Source organism: Cryptotermes secundus, unplaced genomic scaffold (genome assembly GCF_002891405.2).
Source record: "Cryptotermes secundus unplaced genomic scaffold, Csec_1.0 scaffold89, whole genome shotgun sequence".
Lineage (NCBI taxonomy): Eukaryota > Metazoa > Arthropoda > Insecta > Blattodea > Kalotermitidae > Cryptotermes > Cryptotermes secundus.
Window position 1 is genome coordinate 633,512 of NW_019725837.1, and position 15,044 is coordinate 648,555.

At 38.7% G+C, this 15,044-nt stretch overlaps 1 protein-coding gene across 2 annotated transcripts in view; it reads right to left on the bottom strand.

Annotated features, from left to right (window-relative positions):
* LOC111863514 (26S proteasome non-ATPase regulatory subunit 2) overlaps positions 1-15,044 on the bottom strand; it is a 58,341-nt gene that overhangs the window by 36,992 nt on the left and 6,305 nt on the right. For both annotated transcript variants that reach the window (XM_023849877.2, XM_023849876.2), the window contains exons 5-8: positions 5,692-5,850; positions 3,589-3,733; positions 2,323-2,530; positions 531-637 (exon numbers count right to left, since the gene is read on the bottom strand). In XM_023849877.2, coding sequence (XP_023705645.1) covers positions 531-637; positions 2,323-2,530; positions 3,589-3,733; positions 5,692-5,850 — 619 coding nt within the window. The remainder of the gene's footprint in view (positions 1-530; positions 638-2,322; positions 2,531-3,588; positions 3,734-5,691; positions 5,851-15,044) is intronic.

The following is a 15,044-nucleotide window of genomic DNA, read 5'->3' on the forward strand; positions in this document are numbered from 1 at the left end:
TCACAATTCTCTGGCCATTATCTCCATAACCGTTCAACATTGGACATACGTGTTTAGGGTTATATTGGCATACTTCAACATAAGGAACACCCTCCCAAAGTCTGGCACATTCCTCCTGGGACACCCTGTATATAATATATATATATATACATATATACACACAGGATTAGTGGACAAATTTTAATTCAGCAATAGGTTATCATCTTGGAATACGGGTTTTTAAATTTCCTGGTATTATGGGGCCAGCAACTTTACTGTACCTTAAAACGATATTAACACAAAAAGTGAAATACCTGGTAAGTTGGACTGTGTGCATGCTCCACTGCTATGATGCAAAGCACAACTGGTAAAGGTAAATGTGCATATTCCATATAAAAAATACATGTAAGTTCATCCAGTTCCCGATTACTTAGTTTGTCAAACAGCTGTTGTCTGATAAAACACCACTGCAAGATTCTGCACTTCACTGCATAATTCCAGGACATTCTTTCCAAAATAATTACAAATTTACTGTAAACATAAATACTTACCTTAATGTAATCTTCTGCTGAATATAGGTATTTATCAATAGGAGTCAAACCTCCATCAACATCCCACAGCAAGACCAGGCCCAAAGAGGCTGTTGCACTAAGCATTCCTGAAAATTCATTTTTCTTTAATATAAATCTACTTGGTATACCCTCTCTGTTAAAGTAAAAAATAAAAAGTAAAGGTATCCCTGTAACTGGCTGTGGAGGCCCACAGGGTTGTGAGATGTTGAAGCTCTCACATTTTCTAGACAACTGGCTCATAGATGGCAGCAAGGCTGTCAGCCCTACATGCCAGCCGCCCTTTAACCCCAAGAATATTCCTGCTACTCATTTCTGTTAGAGGCTGAGTCAACCCCCAGGGCCATAGTGTGGCTGGAAGGATTAGGTCAACTGAAATAAATTCAATGACCTCATGACCTTCTGGCTTGTAGCATAGTGTCTCAACCAACGACGCTACTGCGTGCCCCTGTACACCCTCTCTGTATATACACCAAAGCCATGTTTCTCCTGCAGGACAAATAGATGGCATTCCGGTAGAAACAACACAAATACCTACTTCTGAATGAAAGGAGAGGAACAGATCATGTTGAATTTTAAAGTTGTTATGACTTTTTATCTAAAATGACTGAAGAAAAAATGGAACATTCATATTAGAGCCAGTTGACTTTCAGTGGGCCAGAACGAGATTCTCTTAAAAGAACAGACTGCTTACACAGAGTGGGAAAGCTGTACAGGTTTTAATTCTATATTTTTAGTCAAAGGGCCCTCATATGGTAAGCACTTTATTTCTTCTCACATATACCTGTTCCTCATAACATAAGATCCATGAAAATCTGTCTGTATTAACTACCGGAAATTTATAGTAAAGCATGTATTGAATATACCTCTCTCTTACTATACAGCCTGATAAATAAATAAAGCAATATGAATGGACCCACCACTATGTGATCTTATGAAAACTATCCTAATTTAAGTGAAATGTTGCTAATATCCATCAGTTTACACTGGGAAAGAAATAATGACTATCATGATGATGTATTTATTTAAGGTTTATTTCATGACAGTGTGAATAGCTCAAACTATACAGTGTCAAATGAGACCATTAGCTAAAGTTGTTCCTCTGCTTCACTATCATGCCATGAAGATGAATAGGGGAATGGAGGTCTTGCCCTACACATTCTTAAGCCCTGGCACTAAATGGAAGTGAGCAGTCAGCTTCATGCCTGTCTCTTTACCTACCAGTACATACTGGATAAGCTGTGTGGGACCACAGCCAGTCTGGACAACTGAAGAAGAGAAAAACTCTGGCCATGCCAGGAACTGAAGCCTGACTCCCCACTTGCCCACTCAACATACTCCCTGACATCTCCTGGCATCTCATGATAACAGTAAATGGAAGTAATATCAGATATAACATTCATTTATAGTTTATTTAAGCACAATAGATCACAGAAGGTCACAGTGCAGGGGCCGGTTTTTAAGGCCCACCCCTTACACACATTACATCATGGTTCACTTAATGATGCTATCAGTAACTTGGACTATACAGCATCAAACAATAGAACTGTCAGTGAATAATGAACTGGAAAGGATGGAGAAGGAAGTTTTGGATGGCCTAATTTCAGGATTTAGAATGGCAACTGCCTGAAGGGGCTGAGGAAAACCGCTAATAATCTCAGTTAGGACAGTGGTTGCCATGCTGAGATATGAACTCAGGACCTCCAAAATATGAAACAGAAGGGCTAACCACTAGACTGTGATTATTGCACAATATAATGTAACTAGTTACTACCATGTTCCTTATTTTTGTAGAGCCATTTGTTTCCATCTTCCACTAACAATTTGTCATGCCCAAATGCAGCATTCACAAAGCCATTCACAAAGCTGGCTGCAAGATTCTGGCGAGCAGAATCAACTTGACCTCCACCAAATGGTGGTCTTGAGTTCTCCAAATGTGATTTGTATACATCTTCAGGGGTTTTTGGTTCCATAATATCAAGCTGAAAGACAACAATTCTTATGTCAACATTGTCTAATTTCATTATAATCGAATCAGGATTATAACCATTAAGAAATCAAGTTACAGCCAGTACCTGTTCTCACTAGCTGAAATCTCCATTTGATATTTGGGGAATTGTGGGGGTGAACCCTAAAACTAGGGGAACAAGAGATGAAGACTGACACATTGAGGCTGAACCCACAAAAATCCAACATTAAATAACAAAATCTCTTGAGCTTAGAGACAGTAAAAGAGGGTTCCACTGTACATTATACAAAGGTGAGGAACTGTTATGCAGATGTATCCGGAATCCTACAAAGAATACTTTAATTGTAGGTAACAAATTCTAGAGACTGCAAGCACGAGCTTGAGGACATAATTATGACAACCATTCATTATGATGAAGTCATCTCAAATTTACAAATGGAGAGAACCTACAGTTCACATACGGTACCATTAAATGGTGGTCAAGAAGTCTGACAAATTAGTTCAGAAGGTGGCACAGGAAATACAGTTGACACTTCTAGACACAAACTGAACAACTAATGTCACTCAGCTAACCCACAACTTCTGCTCCTTCTATGAGAAGCAAATGTTCATGGCCATGTTCACAAGAGCCTGCCATTGGACCCTATCCTGGGTCAGATGAATCAGGGGATCCACACTAGTTACAGTCCAGACCTCAACACACAAGGGGTGACTTGACATCCACCCTATATCAACATAATACAATACAGATGAGTCCAGCCCAAATACTCAAACCCCATTTCCTCTAGATCCACTTTAATGCTATTATCCCATATATGCTTAGGTCTCCCGAGTGGTCTCTCTTCCTTTCAGGTTTTCCAAGAAAAATTCATTGTGCATTTCTCATTGCTCCCACACATGCTACATGCCCCATCCAGCTCATCCTTTTACATTTGTTGATTTGTGTGGGTAACACATATGCAGAACTGAATAAATCACCATAAAACCATGGCCCAAATTATACCAACACAGTGGTGTGGAAATGGAAATCATTTGTCCATTGATTAACATGAAAACAGTTACACAGCTTACCTCACGAGCAAGATTCAAAAAGTGATTATTTAAATGGGCATTTGACATAATTTCAACAAGATCATCATATTCAACCATATTCTCATTCAATTCAAGGAAGACCTGTTGCCTCCCCAACATAAAAGCTAACTGCTTCTGCATGGACCTGCAACAGCAAAATACATAAATAAATATATATAATATACAAACTGGGATCACATCACAATCCTCCTACAGTTTACGATCTTCCTGCAGTTAACGTTCTTTTTCCATGGAGTCAGTGTGACTGTGGTTTATTAACTGTACACTTTCCTTGCCTTGTTCATTAACCATGTCAAAGAGGATGTAAAGAAAGGAAAAAAAGAAAACTGGCTTACAAGTTAACATCTTACCTAAATAAAAACTTGGGCAACATTGAAAAAACTGCATCTTGAAGTCTGACTGAAAGTGGATCAGCCATTCTCAAAATATTTTCATTTCACTCCACCAAATGCAATCATTCCATGAAAATCGATAGTATAAAAGAGCTCATAGCATCATACAATGTGACTGATTTATAAAAGTTGTATTTCAATATTTCATTTCTCTTAACGTGTTTCGGTCGGGTTGACATTCTTCAGAAGGACACGATCAACATTTAGGAATCCACTATTACAATGTTATTAATATATAACAGTTATATCTTGTAACTACATTAAGTACATGAAGTAATTGGAACATTTATAAGTTACTATAACTAAATTATTTACACAATCAAGTATTTAGAAGTAAAGTTATAAAAACTTTTTGTTAAAACTAGAACCAGTGGTTCATGTCTTGAAATATCTTCTCATTAAAGGAAGAACATTGTCTATCACAACACAGTTTCAATGCCTGTAGAACAGGGAGCAACATTTATAGTATGGGTATTATGAGGTGTTTCTATGGTCCTAATATTATGCGATGATGAGTTTCTTATTTTAGTTCTACCTTTAGTGTCATGGTCCTGTCATGCAGAGCATTTTGTGTTGTTGTACTATTCTAAGGTATACCCTACCATGTATTTATAACCCTTGCATGTCATGTCATATCTATGGGCATGAAGTAATGTTTACTAATACGTCAAACATATCATTCCGATTATGGTTCTCCTTATTATGTTTCTGCTCTTCTGTTAGTTTCTTGATTTTATTAAGGCGATAAATGTGGAAGTTTTCTTCTATGTTCATTAGGTTCCCTTTTCTAGCATATTCCACCATTTCCATGATTGCTGTTATAGCTCTGTATTGATGTAGATTATTTAGTATATGCTGGACAAATGCCAACTCATCTTTGTTAAAACCTATGTTCATTATAGGTTCTCCATATCTCCTTGTTAAATTCGTGCCGGATTGGCCAATGTACACTTTATGACAGCTTTGGCATGTTAATTTATAAATTCCACTTTGCTCATAAAGGTTCATTTTTTGCTTCTCCTTCAGTAGTCTGCTTATGGTGGAAGTTGTTTTATATGCTATGTTTATGTTGGTGTTTCTCACCTTCCTCAATGTGCAATTTGTCATCCGTGGAAATGGACTGTGGGTACTATAAGTATTCATGTAAACTTCACATTTTTCAGTTTTCCACAAAAATTATTTCTACTTGTTGGATGAGAGTGAGTCCTTCAGTACTGGGCCTCAAATGGACATATTATAACAGCCCCTGATGACACTAAAAATGGTAGAATAGTGGTTACTGTATATACCACTTGCATTAACATACTGAAAACCTGCATTCTGCCTACAGAGTGTACTTGTGTGTTCTGTATGGTTCTCACAATAAACAGCTACTGTTTCCCTAAACAGAATTAACCACCTAGTCTTTGCAGCAGACAAAATGTGTTTCCTGTGAGGCATGAACAGAATTCTTATATATCATTTACAAGAAATTCAATCTTTAAAGGGATAATATATGGTTGGAGAAAACATGTCCCAGTGTCACTTTGTCCACCACAAATCCCATTCAGACTGCCCTGGACTCCACAATGAGAAGCCAGTGACTGAATGAGCTATGGTGAAGTCAAAATTTGCTTACATATGGTATGTTATTTACCCTACAAGAATATAATTACACATTGGCAGACCCATGAAAGTTTCAATTACTTACAGGTCTTTACATGACGTGAAGATCTCTTCAATCAAATGCATATCATTCAGTTGCATTGCAACCCTTAAGGCTTGAGGATACTGATTAAAACGCTTGAAGAGACGCAGAGATGCTTGAAGTAGTGTAGTGTTCTCAGGGTCTGCCACATAAGGTACACAGCTAAAATAAAAAAGTGAATTAGCTGAAAATATTCAAAACAAAGGAACAAGAAAATCACAGGACACCAGTTTTGCCAGCACAGAACTACTCCTTCTATTATGCTCCCAGGAACTTACTCGTAGATCTGATGCATTTATATATAAGCAAGTGAGACTGATCCCAGCCATGCCATAGCTCAAGCGGTTAGTCGTTGTCTTCCCACTGCGGCCGCCCAGGTTTGATCCTGGGTCTCATCAAGTTGGATTTGTGGTGGACGAACTGGCGCTGGGGCAGGTTCTCTCAAAGTACCTCGGTTTCCCCTGCCAATCTTCATTCCACCAACTGCTCCACAATCACCCTCACCTATCATCTGGGGCTGGTACAATAGGTCAGAAGTGGGACTTAGTACAAGGGACTTAGTCCCACCCCACTAGCAATTAAAAAAATGAGACTGACGACTCTCTTGCTTGGTGACTACTTCCCCTCAGGTACTGGAACAGTGGGGATGCAGGTAGGAAGAAAGGTGCAGAGGCCTTTGTAGAAGGAATTTCTCAGCGACAGAGCTACACAGCCTTCCAACCTTTACCAACAAAATGCATGCACAAAAAATGTGTCTTACCTGCTGCTAAATGTGAACCTAAAGGCATCTACAAGCTTAAAAACAGAAATTAAGGGTAAAATTTAAATTCAGATTACAGATACCTTTCTATCATATTACAAGCCACATCCCTGAAAACTGTAATATTGATATCCACCAGCAAGACCTCAAATCTCATAAAACTTAGAATGTCTGGATAAAATAAATAATAATATGAATCTACAAAGCTGAAATAAAGCCACAGGGACTGCACAATTGAGCGAAAAAAAAAAACTGTTTTTATATATACAATGAGTCTTAGACATATAATATTGTCATGTGTTGGGTGTATAATGCGACAAATAACTTTACACCGTATTGGATATAGCGAATTTTATTTCACACTCGCTCTTACAACCACACCATTTACAATTTCACAATTACTGCCATCGGCAGTATCACAAATACTAGACTGCAATTAACTGGTTACTCTTTCTCTAGTAACTGGTTCAATCCTCACTGTCTAATCACTCACTACTAACTCACTACTAACTACTAACTGGTGTTCGCTGCTCCTTATTTAGCCTCAGAACGGACAAGACAGAAAACAGTTACGTGATAGGTAGCGCTGTTGCCTGACGCCGTGTTTGCCGATAGCCTAGCAATGCTGTCGGGAGTTGTTTACTGTTGCACAGCAACCACGGCATTCGTTGGTCACGTCACCACGGGAGGGGGCAGGGTGTTGATTGGCCTATTACCGTAGCAGCGGCAACACTCCGAAGGTGTTACGTCACCGCTGGCGGGGGAGGGGGTGTCCTGCATAGCGCAAATACGTCACACTATCTTAAATATATGCATCACGTTCTACATTTACAGACAAGCAGAAAAGTTCATATTAATACAGTCACAACTGCTCTGTTAGTGAGATATGGCAACACTGCATACAACTATGAGGCAGCACTGTAAGACAGAAATCATTCAGTCCACAGACTTGTATGAGGTCCCTACTGAAGACTTTCTGGTGCTGTGGCATTCACTATGGTACATACATTATGTACCAAAGAATGGTGCAATGTGGAGTATTACTCTGACAAATTGAGATATGACATTATACAAAGAAACAAAACATAACATGACAACCACTGCATGCCTGTACACTGAAAGCCATCCACAATGGAAGAATCCAAATCACGGAACATTTGTTTCTCTGGAATGTCTGTGAGAAACAGGCCATATGCAGCCCAATATGACAAATGCTGTTACACCATGAAGTCACAAAAGCATCGATGGGGAGTTGTTCTGTGTGCTGCAGAACAATCCTCTGGTACTAGCAACAGGCAATTTTCCTGTCATCACATTTTGCAGTGAACAGTGCAGAGGGTGCTGCATGATCAGCTGTTGTATCTGTTCTTCATACAGCATGATCAAGCTTTGCAACTGCCACTGCAGCAGGATGCATCTCCAACCTTTCTCAGCTGAGTGTTCTGATGGACAAAAAAATGAGAATTCAAATACTTGTAACTAGCACATATGAGCTGATGAAGATCCACATTATTCTCAAGACATGATTCCAAGAGATGTTTGCAATATGCGTTTGGGAAGGAAACCTGGCAATCCCTTCCTAGGTTCTTGTGAGTTACTGTCTCAACCATCAGGGACATCCAAGTTACAGCTCATATCTGACGAATTACTGCAACTACTGGACAATGTACAACTGACAAGGAGGCAGACAATGTGGGTACTGTACGACAGGGCTGCTGCCAATTATTCACATGATGTCATCCAATATTCAGACAGCCAGTATCTGAGTCTATGGACAGAACAAAACGGTCCTGCTGTGTGGCCTCCATGCTCACCCAGTCTCACTTCTGTTGACTTCTACTTGTGGAGCCATCTGAGGAGCATCATGTAATATGCGGGAAGAGCTGTGGAATGCGACTGAAGTGGCTGGGACAACAATACACAACATGACTCATGTCTTTCCGCATACCAGGAATTCTTGGAACGACAGGGCTCAGTTACGCATTCACTCTAATGGCAGACGATTTCAGCACTTTTTATAATCGGTTACTAACTGTCCCTATGACATTCTATTCTCAGCTAATACATTCTTCACCCACAACTGTTATCTGTATACTTTTCATTCCTCCTGCTTCCTGATGCTATATCTTCCTAACAAAGTGGTTGCCACCGTATATATATAAATAAATATTTCTGCTTGCCTATAAGCAACAGAACATGATGCTTATATTTAAGGTAGGTAATTAAGACTCATTCTGTAAATACAGACATATATACATATGTGCATGTTTCTGCACAAACTCTTTGCTACTTAACAACTGCTCCCCACTCTGCTAGTGCTTCAGCTGACTTCAATAGCAACACATACATTCATTTATAAATTATAAAATACATGTATACGTGTATTCCAAAAGTCTCATAAAGATTTTATTTAAAAACACAAAATTTGCAGAGATTATAAGATTCGCCAAAGTCTTGTTTTTCCACATATGACATATTTGTTTTTAGGTCATAAAGACTGCTTACAGAGCAGCACCAGGTTCTAAATTCCTTCATATTCATGGATAATAGTACTTCCTTATGGAAACATGTAACACTTCACTATACAGTCTGCTTTCAAAAAAAATTTCACTGTTAAGTAATAGAAACCAAATACACCTTTCAAATACATTTAATAACCAGTCTAACAATATAAGTATCCATAATATAACTAGTAAAATAAACTTTATGAAAGGTGAAACGAAATTCACACCAAGTTCTCCAAAGTGTCATTCCCTGTTAAGAAATTATGTTAAAAATCTTCAACAATGTTTGTCCTGTAACAGTTTTAAAGACACACATCACCATTAAACAAGACAAGCTGTCCTCTCATCAAGCCATGGGCACATGATAGCTACAACAGGTGGCTGAAGTGTCCTGTGTTCATTTCAAGGCAGATGAGAGTGCAACACAAAGCATTCTCTTTAATATGCATTAATATATTGGTATCAACCATTGTTATAGCTACTTGAAGTCATACCATGAGATCTTGAGCAGCCATCCTGTGAGGTAGGAGACAGGAGCCCACAACAATGTCCCTGACAATTCCAGCCCAAACACTATTGCTTAAGCAAATCTGTCACCCGAGTCTTCAGATCGTACGAGGATCATCCTGTGCCTAGGGTTGGCTGTTGTGGATATGGTACACATCCTCATGTGTAAAACGTGCTTCACATGTCCACAAAAAGAACTCATCGGCAGCATGTTGATGTTGTAGCCATTCACAAAATTGCATCCATAGAGGATGAATGTCTGCAAACACGTGCGCTCCACAATTAGTGGTATGGTTACAACTGATCATCGTAAAGCACTATGAGGACCCTTATCCAGGATAGCCCCAATTCTCATGCAATATGATGAGAGCTTCTCCACAGTTTGTTCCACAGCTGCAATTACAACATCTTGGCATCTTTACTGGCCCATGGCCCTACCATCTGTGGGTGGTGTGACACAGGTGCCACACTTCCTGTCTCACGGAAATGCTGGCCCCATCATCAGAACACTTCAGCATCTGGATGACATGGCCCACATACTTTGAGCATATCCAATGATGCACTAGTACCACTGCTGAGAAGTATGTTACTGCACTTAAAAAATTAAGCATATCAGGATGTATGCTGTATAATATTTCTGTTATAATTTTTAACAAGGAATCACACTATGAAGAACTTATGGGTTGCAATAAACAACTGTTACAGTCATCTACACAGCCACAGAAAGGAGTTCCATGGATTGACTACTCCACATGTCCTGGGGCTGTCGTGGTTCTTCCTGCAGCACATTCTAACCATTATGTCCTTAGCGATACTAAAAAATGAGAACATGTGACAGTGACTAGTGCTCTAGGCTCAGTGACATATATCGTGGGGGGGGGCAAAGTAAACACAAAATGAGGCAAACTGCCACTATCCCTAACATCCATGGGACTTGGAATTGGAAAACACTATAGAAAACTACATTATATTGTCATGTGTTTAGGTGATCGGAGATGGGGTTCAGATTGGTAACTGAATCTATTTACTACTTACAGGTCGTAACTATTATTAATTATAACACTTACTGATTTTCACACTCCAAAGCACTCCATACTAAACTCTTCAGTCTACATGCACTAGTCTTCATGGAAGTACAACACAGGAACTAAATCACAAACTCCCAATACCACTGGATTGTAACACACATAAAGTCTTAAATCCCCACAGGCTGACCTCCTTTACTCTTCTGTACTCCTAGTCACAATTTGTTCCCCCAGCTTATAACTGACTTGAATGTTCCTGCATTCACTTCTCTTACAAACACTCTGCACTAGTCTATCAAATGCCTTGAGCTCTCCTTGACCCTCTACACTTTATTACTGTCACTTAAAAACTGAAATCTGTTCTGTCTTGAACTGTGGTTATATAGTCTCTGCACTGACCATGCAGAGAACAAAGCCTATACTGTTTAAATGTGTTTACTGAACAATTGTAGCAATCATCTTGACATGGACTCCACAGAAAGCCAGTCACGTGATAGCCATCTCGCCAACCCATTAGCGTTCTGACTGTTGCCTAGCAACAAGCTATACACATTCATCCTATTGTTGAGCGCGCTTATGTGAATGAAGGTTTACAGGTCGTTGCCCAGAAGCACTGTGGCCATCCATGTTACAATATATAAGACAACAATGCACATGGTTGGGCAAGACCTGTTCAGGGAGGCTGCCAGTGCATGTATTAATGATTTCTATAGGCTGTGGGGATATTATACCTCAGTGGTTTTTAAACTCTACAAAACTATATTCTCTCAGTTGCTTGAAGACTATCAAGTGCTGCAAGTCCCTATACTGTTCCACCACGTCCATCACAAGGACTTTTGCCATGCAATGTCGAAAAGAAATTGCACTCAGCAGCTACATGAAAACTTTCTGCATGATAACACAACTTCAAAAAGTTTTACAGTTCTTATACTGTGAATCTGCACCATCACTGAAATACATCAGCAGAACATTTAAAAGCAAGCAATGTACAATTTAACTTAAGAAACAGCAGATTATAGTTGCTGGGTGCTCAAGAGAGTCACCAAGGACACAGAAATTTACTCTCCTGTCATGTTATGTTCTGGTCCTGACATGCAATAATAAACTACAAAGGGCAGGGCTTGATCACTTTCCCAGTGGGACCTGTTTATGGCAGCTTGACAAAAAAATGAACAGTTCTCCAAGAAATGAAGTAAAATAACAGCTTGTGTTTGACAACATGGCTTCTTTCATCATCTTTAAATATGAAGCTTGAGATTTTAGTGTGTATTGACGGCTTGTTGCACATCTACTGCTTAGCTGATTTTTCCAACAAGCTCACCAGAAGCACTTTTCATGGATACATTTTTGGCATGTGCCCCATTAAGCCATTGCCAGTAAACTGTACTGTCTTCTGCATCAAAACTTAAGTAAGAATTTGCAGCTGACTGTCCTCAACATGTTGAAAATCTGTGAAGAATACTACGTATTAAAAGAGATCTGTGGCTTTTCTGTTCTGGCAGTTCGCCAGCCATCAACTTGAAATTCTGATGCACTTCACATGCAAAATGAATTATTCCACGGTTACAAACCACAGTGGCTATAAAGAGCAGTTTTGAGAATTGTGTTTTAAATTCCAAGTACATGTATTTGAGATTATCAAGCAATAGTGTTTTCTGTTTATAAACTCTTTTTGGCTCTGCAGTTGTGACTGACATAATTTCTTTATAGTATCATTATACAACCATCAACACAATGATTTTGTAACACATAAACCAGTGTTACTTTATTAATATTCATGAAATGCACTACTAAACTGTAATTTTAATGTTGATACATATTAGTGGTTATTAACTTAAATTTAGTTACAACTCTTGTGTTTCATTACATTAGAATATTAGTCCTAAATAGAACTTAAAATTAAACTAAAATTATTTATTTTAGGGCAAAGTACAAGTCTGTGATGTTGTAGAGTGGAAGGGTTTTCTGGGAGTCCGTGTTCTTTTTAATTATTTTGTGCACATATGGTGGGGCTTTTTACCACATGTAAGTGGTGCATGTTCTATTTTCCTTGTGTGGTGCCGTGAGTGACAGTGGTAAAGTTACTGTGTATGTTGCACTGTGTCCTGTATGGGGTACGTCTTCTTGCTATTAGTTAGTGGTTGTTCCCCTTCTGTGGTTCTATTTGTGCAACCTTTCATTTCCCATAACCTATCCTATTTATTTTTGCAACAACATTCTAACACAGTTACAGAGCAATTTAGATCTTCAACTTGCATTTCCTGCCCCCCAAATCCTCACCTGAAGCACTTCTCACAGGGAATTCTTCATCACTCATATTTCCCTCGGATACTTTGCTCACTTTAACACTGTTCATAACCTTATATTTTTACATGATGTGACCAACTTTTCAATTACTTAAACCAGAGCCTGTGTTTACACGTTCATTTAACACTTCCATGGTGTCAAGAGATATATCTCATAATCCTTTTTTCATTTTTCTCATGGTTTCTGAATGAACTAAAAGTCTTTTTCTTGGAGAATATTGTATTTTTACAACAATAATTTTTCATGGTGAAAGCAGATAGTTGCAAATGTTTTTACGTCTGTTTTCAGTTAACTATGTATTAACAACAGTTCCATCTTTTCAGTTTGTACANAGTAACAGTGGTTTATTTATTACAAATTTGCTGTGTTGATGGTTGTATAATAACACTAATAGTAATACACAATAGGATGCAAAAAATAAAGATGTATTTTATTTCCTGGACAAATCCAAAGAATTCATCATCTTCATAAATTGCATTTGCTTTATGTACAAATTTTTCAATAAGAGGTTTTCCCAGATTCTTTGCTGATTTAGGTGGAACCCTCTGTTCCTCCTTCAATGCATCAGCTTCACTTATCACACATTTTGAAACTCCAAATTAATCTGCTGTCCTCTAAACTGTGCATCTGTCTGGAACTGGCACTTTCGAACCTTCTGTTTATAAAACGTTGTACATTCCTGCTCTAATTAACATTAAAGTTTGTCTGTCTTAGTGTCCAGGGCTTGAGATGATATACCGGGCAAAATGAGCACCTCAGTATCTTTCTAAGTGAAAAATGACTTGTCTGTGCAACCTTTCATTTCCCATAACCTATCCTACTTATTTTTGCAACAACATTCTAACACAGTGACAGAGCAATTTAGATCTTCAACTTGCATTTCCCGCCCCCCAATTCCTCACCTGAAGCACTTCTCACAGGGAATTCTTCATCACTCATATTTCCCTCGGATACTTTGCTCACTTTAACACTGTTCATAACCTTATATTTTTACATGATGTGACCAACTTTTCAATTACTTAAACCAGAGCCTGTGTTTACACGTTCATTTAACACTTCCATGGTGTCAAGAGATATATCTCATAATCCTTTTTTCATTTTTCTCATGGTTTCTGAATGAACTAAAAGTCTTTTTCTTGGAGAATATTGTATTTTTACAACAATAATTTTTCACGGTGAAAACAGATAGTTGCAAATGTTTTTACGTCTGTTTTCAGTTAACTATGTATTAACAACAGTTCCATCTTTTCAGTTTGTACAAATCATCTCGCATTGTGCATGTTTTTAAGAGCCACTATGAATTTAACACTTCGCGGACCAGTGATTTAAATATTTAAATCACCCTGGGGACCGGCATTTTTAAACATACTACCCTAACTTGTGCACTGTTCACTTTAAAAATTAATATAAAATCTCCTAATTAATTTTTTGAACTAAAATTTTTGGAGAACACTTACCAATGCTCCTAGAAGTGCTTGAGGGTGTGATATTTCTGGAAACTTTCCCCTTTGTGAAGTGGCATTACACAGAACTTGCAAATGTAGACATACTCCTTTTTTTGTGAACAGTGCAAACATGGCATTGCCTAGAAGTATTCTTCCCCTTGGAATGTTCACTCTTCACAATTTTCACGAGGGTATTTTTCCGCATATCACTCAAGAGTTGCACTGGGGGGTCCACATGAGGCCTTCGTGGGGTGGGAGTTGATGGGCCCGGTCATACTAAGTCTTTGTGTGACCCTGGTTCTGGCGCCACCATCTGGACCGTAGCCTAGGCCTTTCCCACATTCATCAGAAATGCTTTTTATTTCAATTTTGAATCAGGGTTTAGATTTTTTGCTGCCCCCGCAATGTTACTACGCACAATGTTATTGCCTGCATTATCGATGGAGCTACTGTCACTTTTACTGTCTGTGGCCACAATTCTTTGTTGTTCCCCATCACTGTCGCTGTCTGAATGATAATTAATCCATTACTACGCGTCTCACAAGGCAGGTCAGCTAGGTCATCAGAGGAGAATTTGTCCATGATCCATTCTCCCCACTAGCTACTGGTTGATACACACAGCTTGAAGAAGGCAAAGCATTTTCCTTTATAGTCGGTTAAGTAAACAGCAAGGTCAATTTACTGACTGCTAACTAAACATTCCAGAGTCTTATCATGCATCTGCAGGCGGTTGAATGCAATGTAGGTGGCACCACAGCGATGTATAGTGTGTTGCAACTTATCATGTTCTAAAAGCCTGTTAACACGC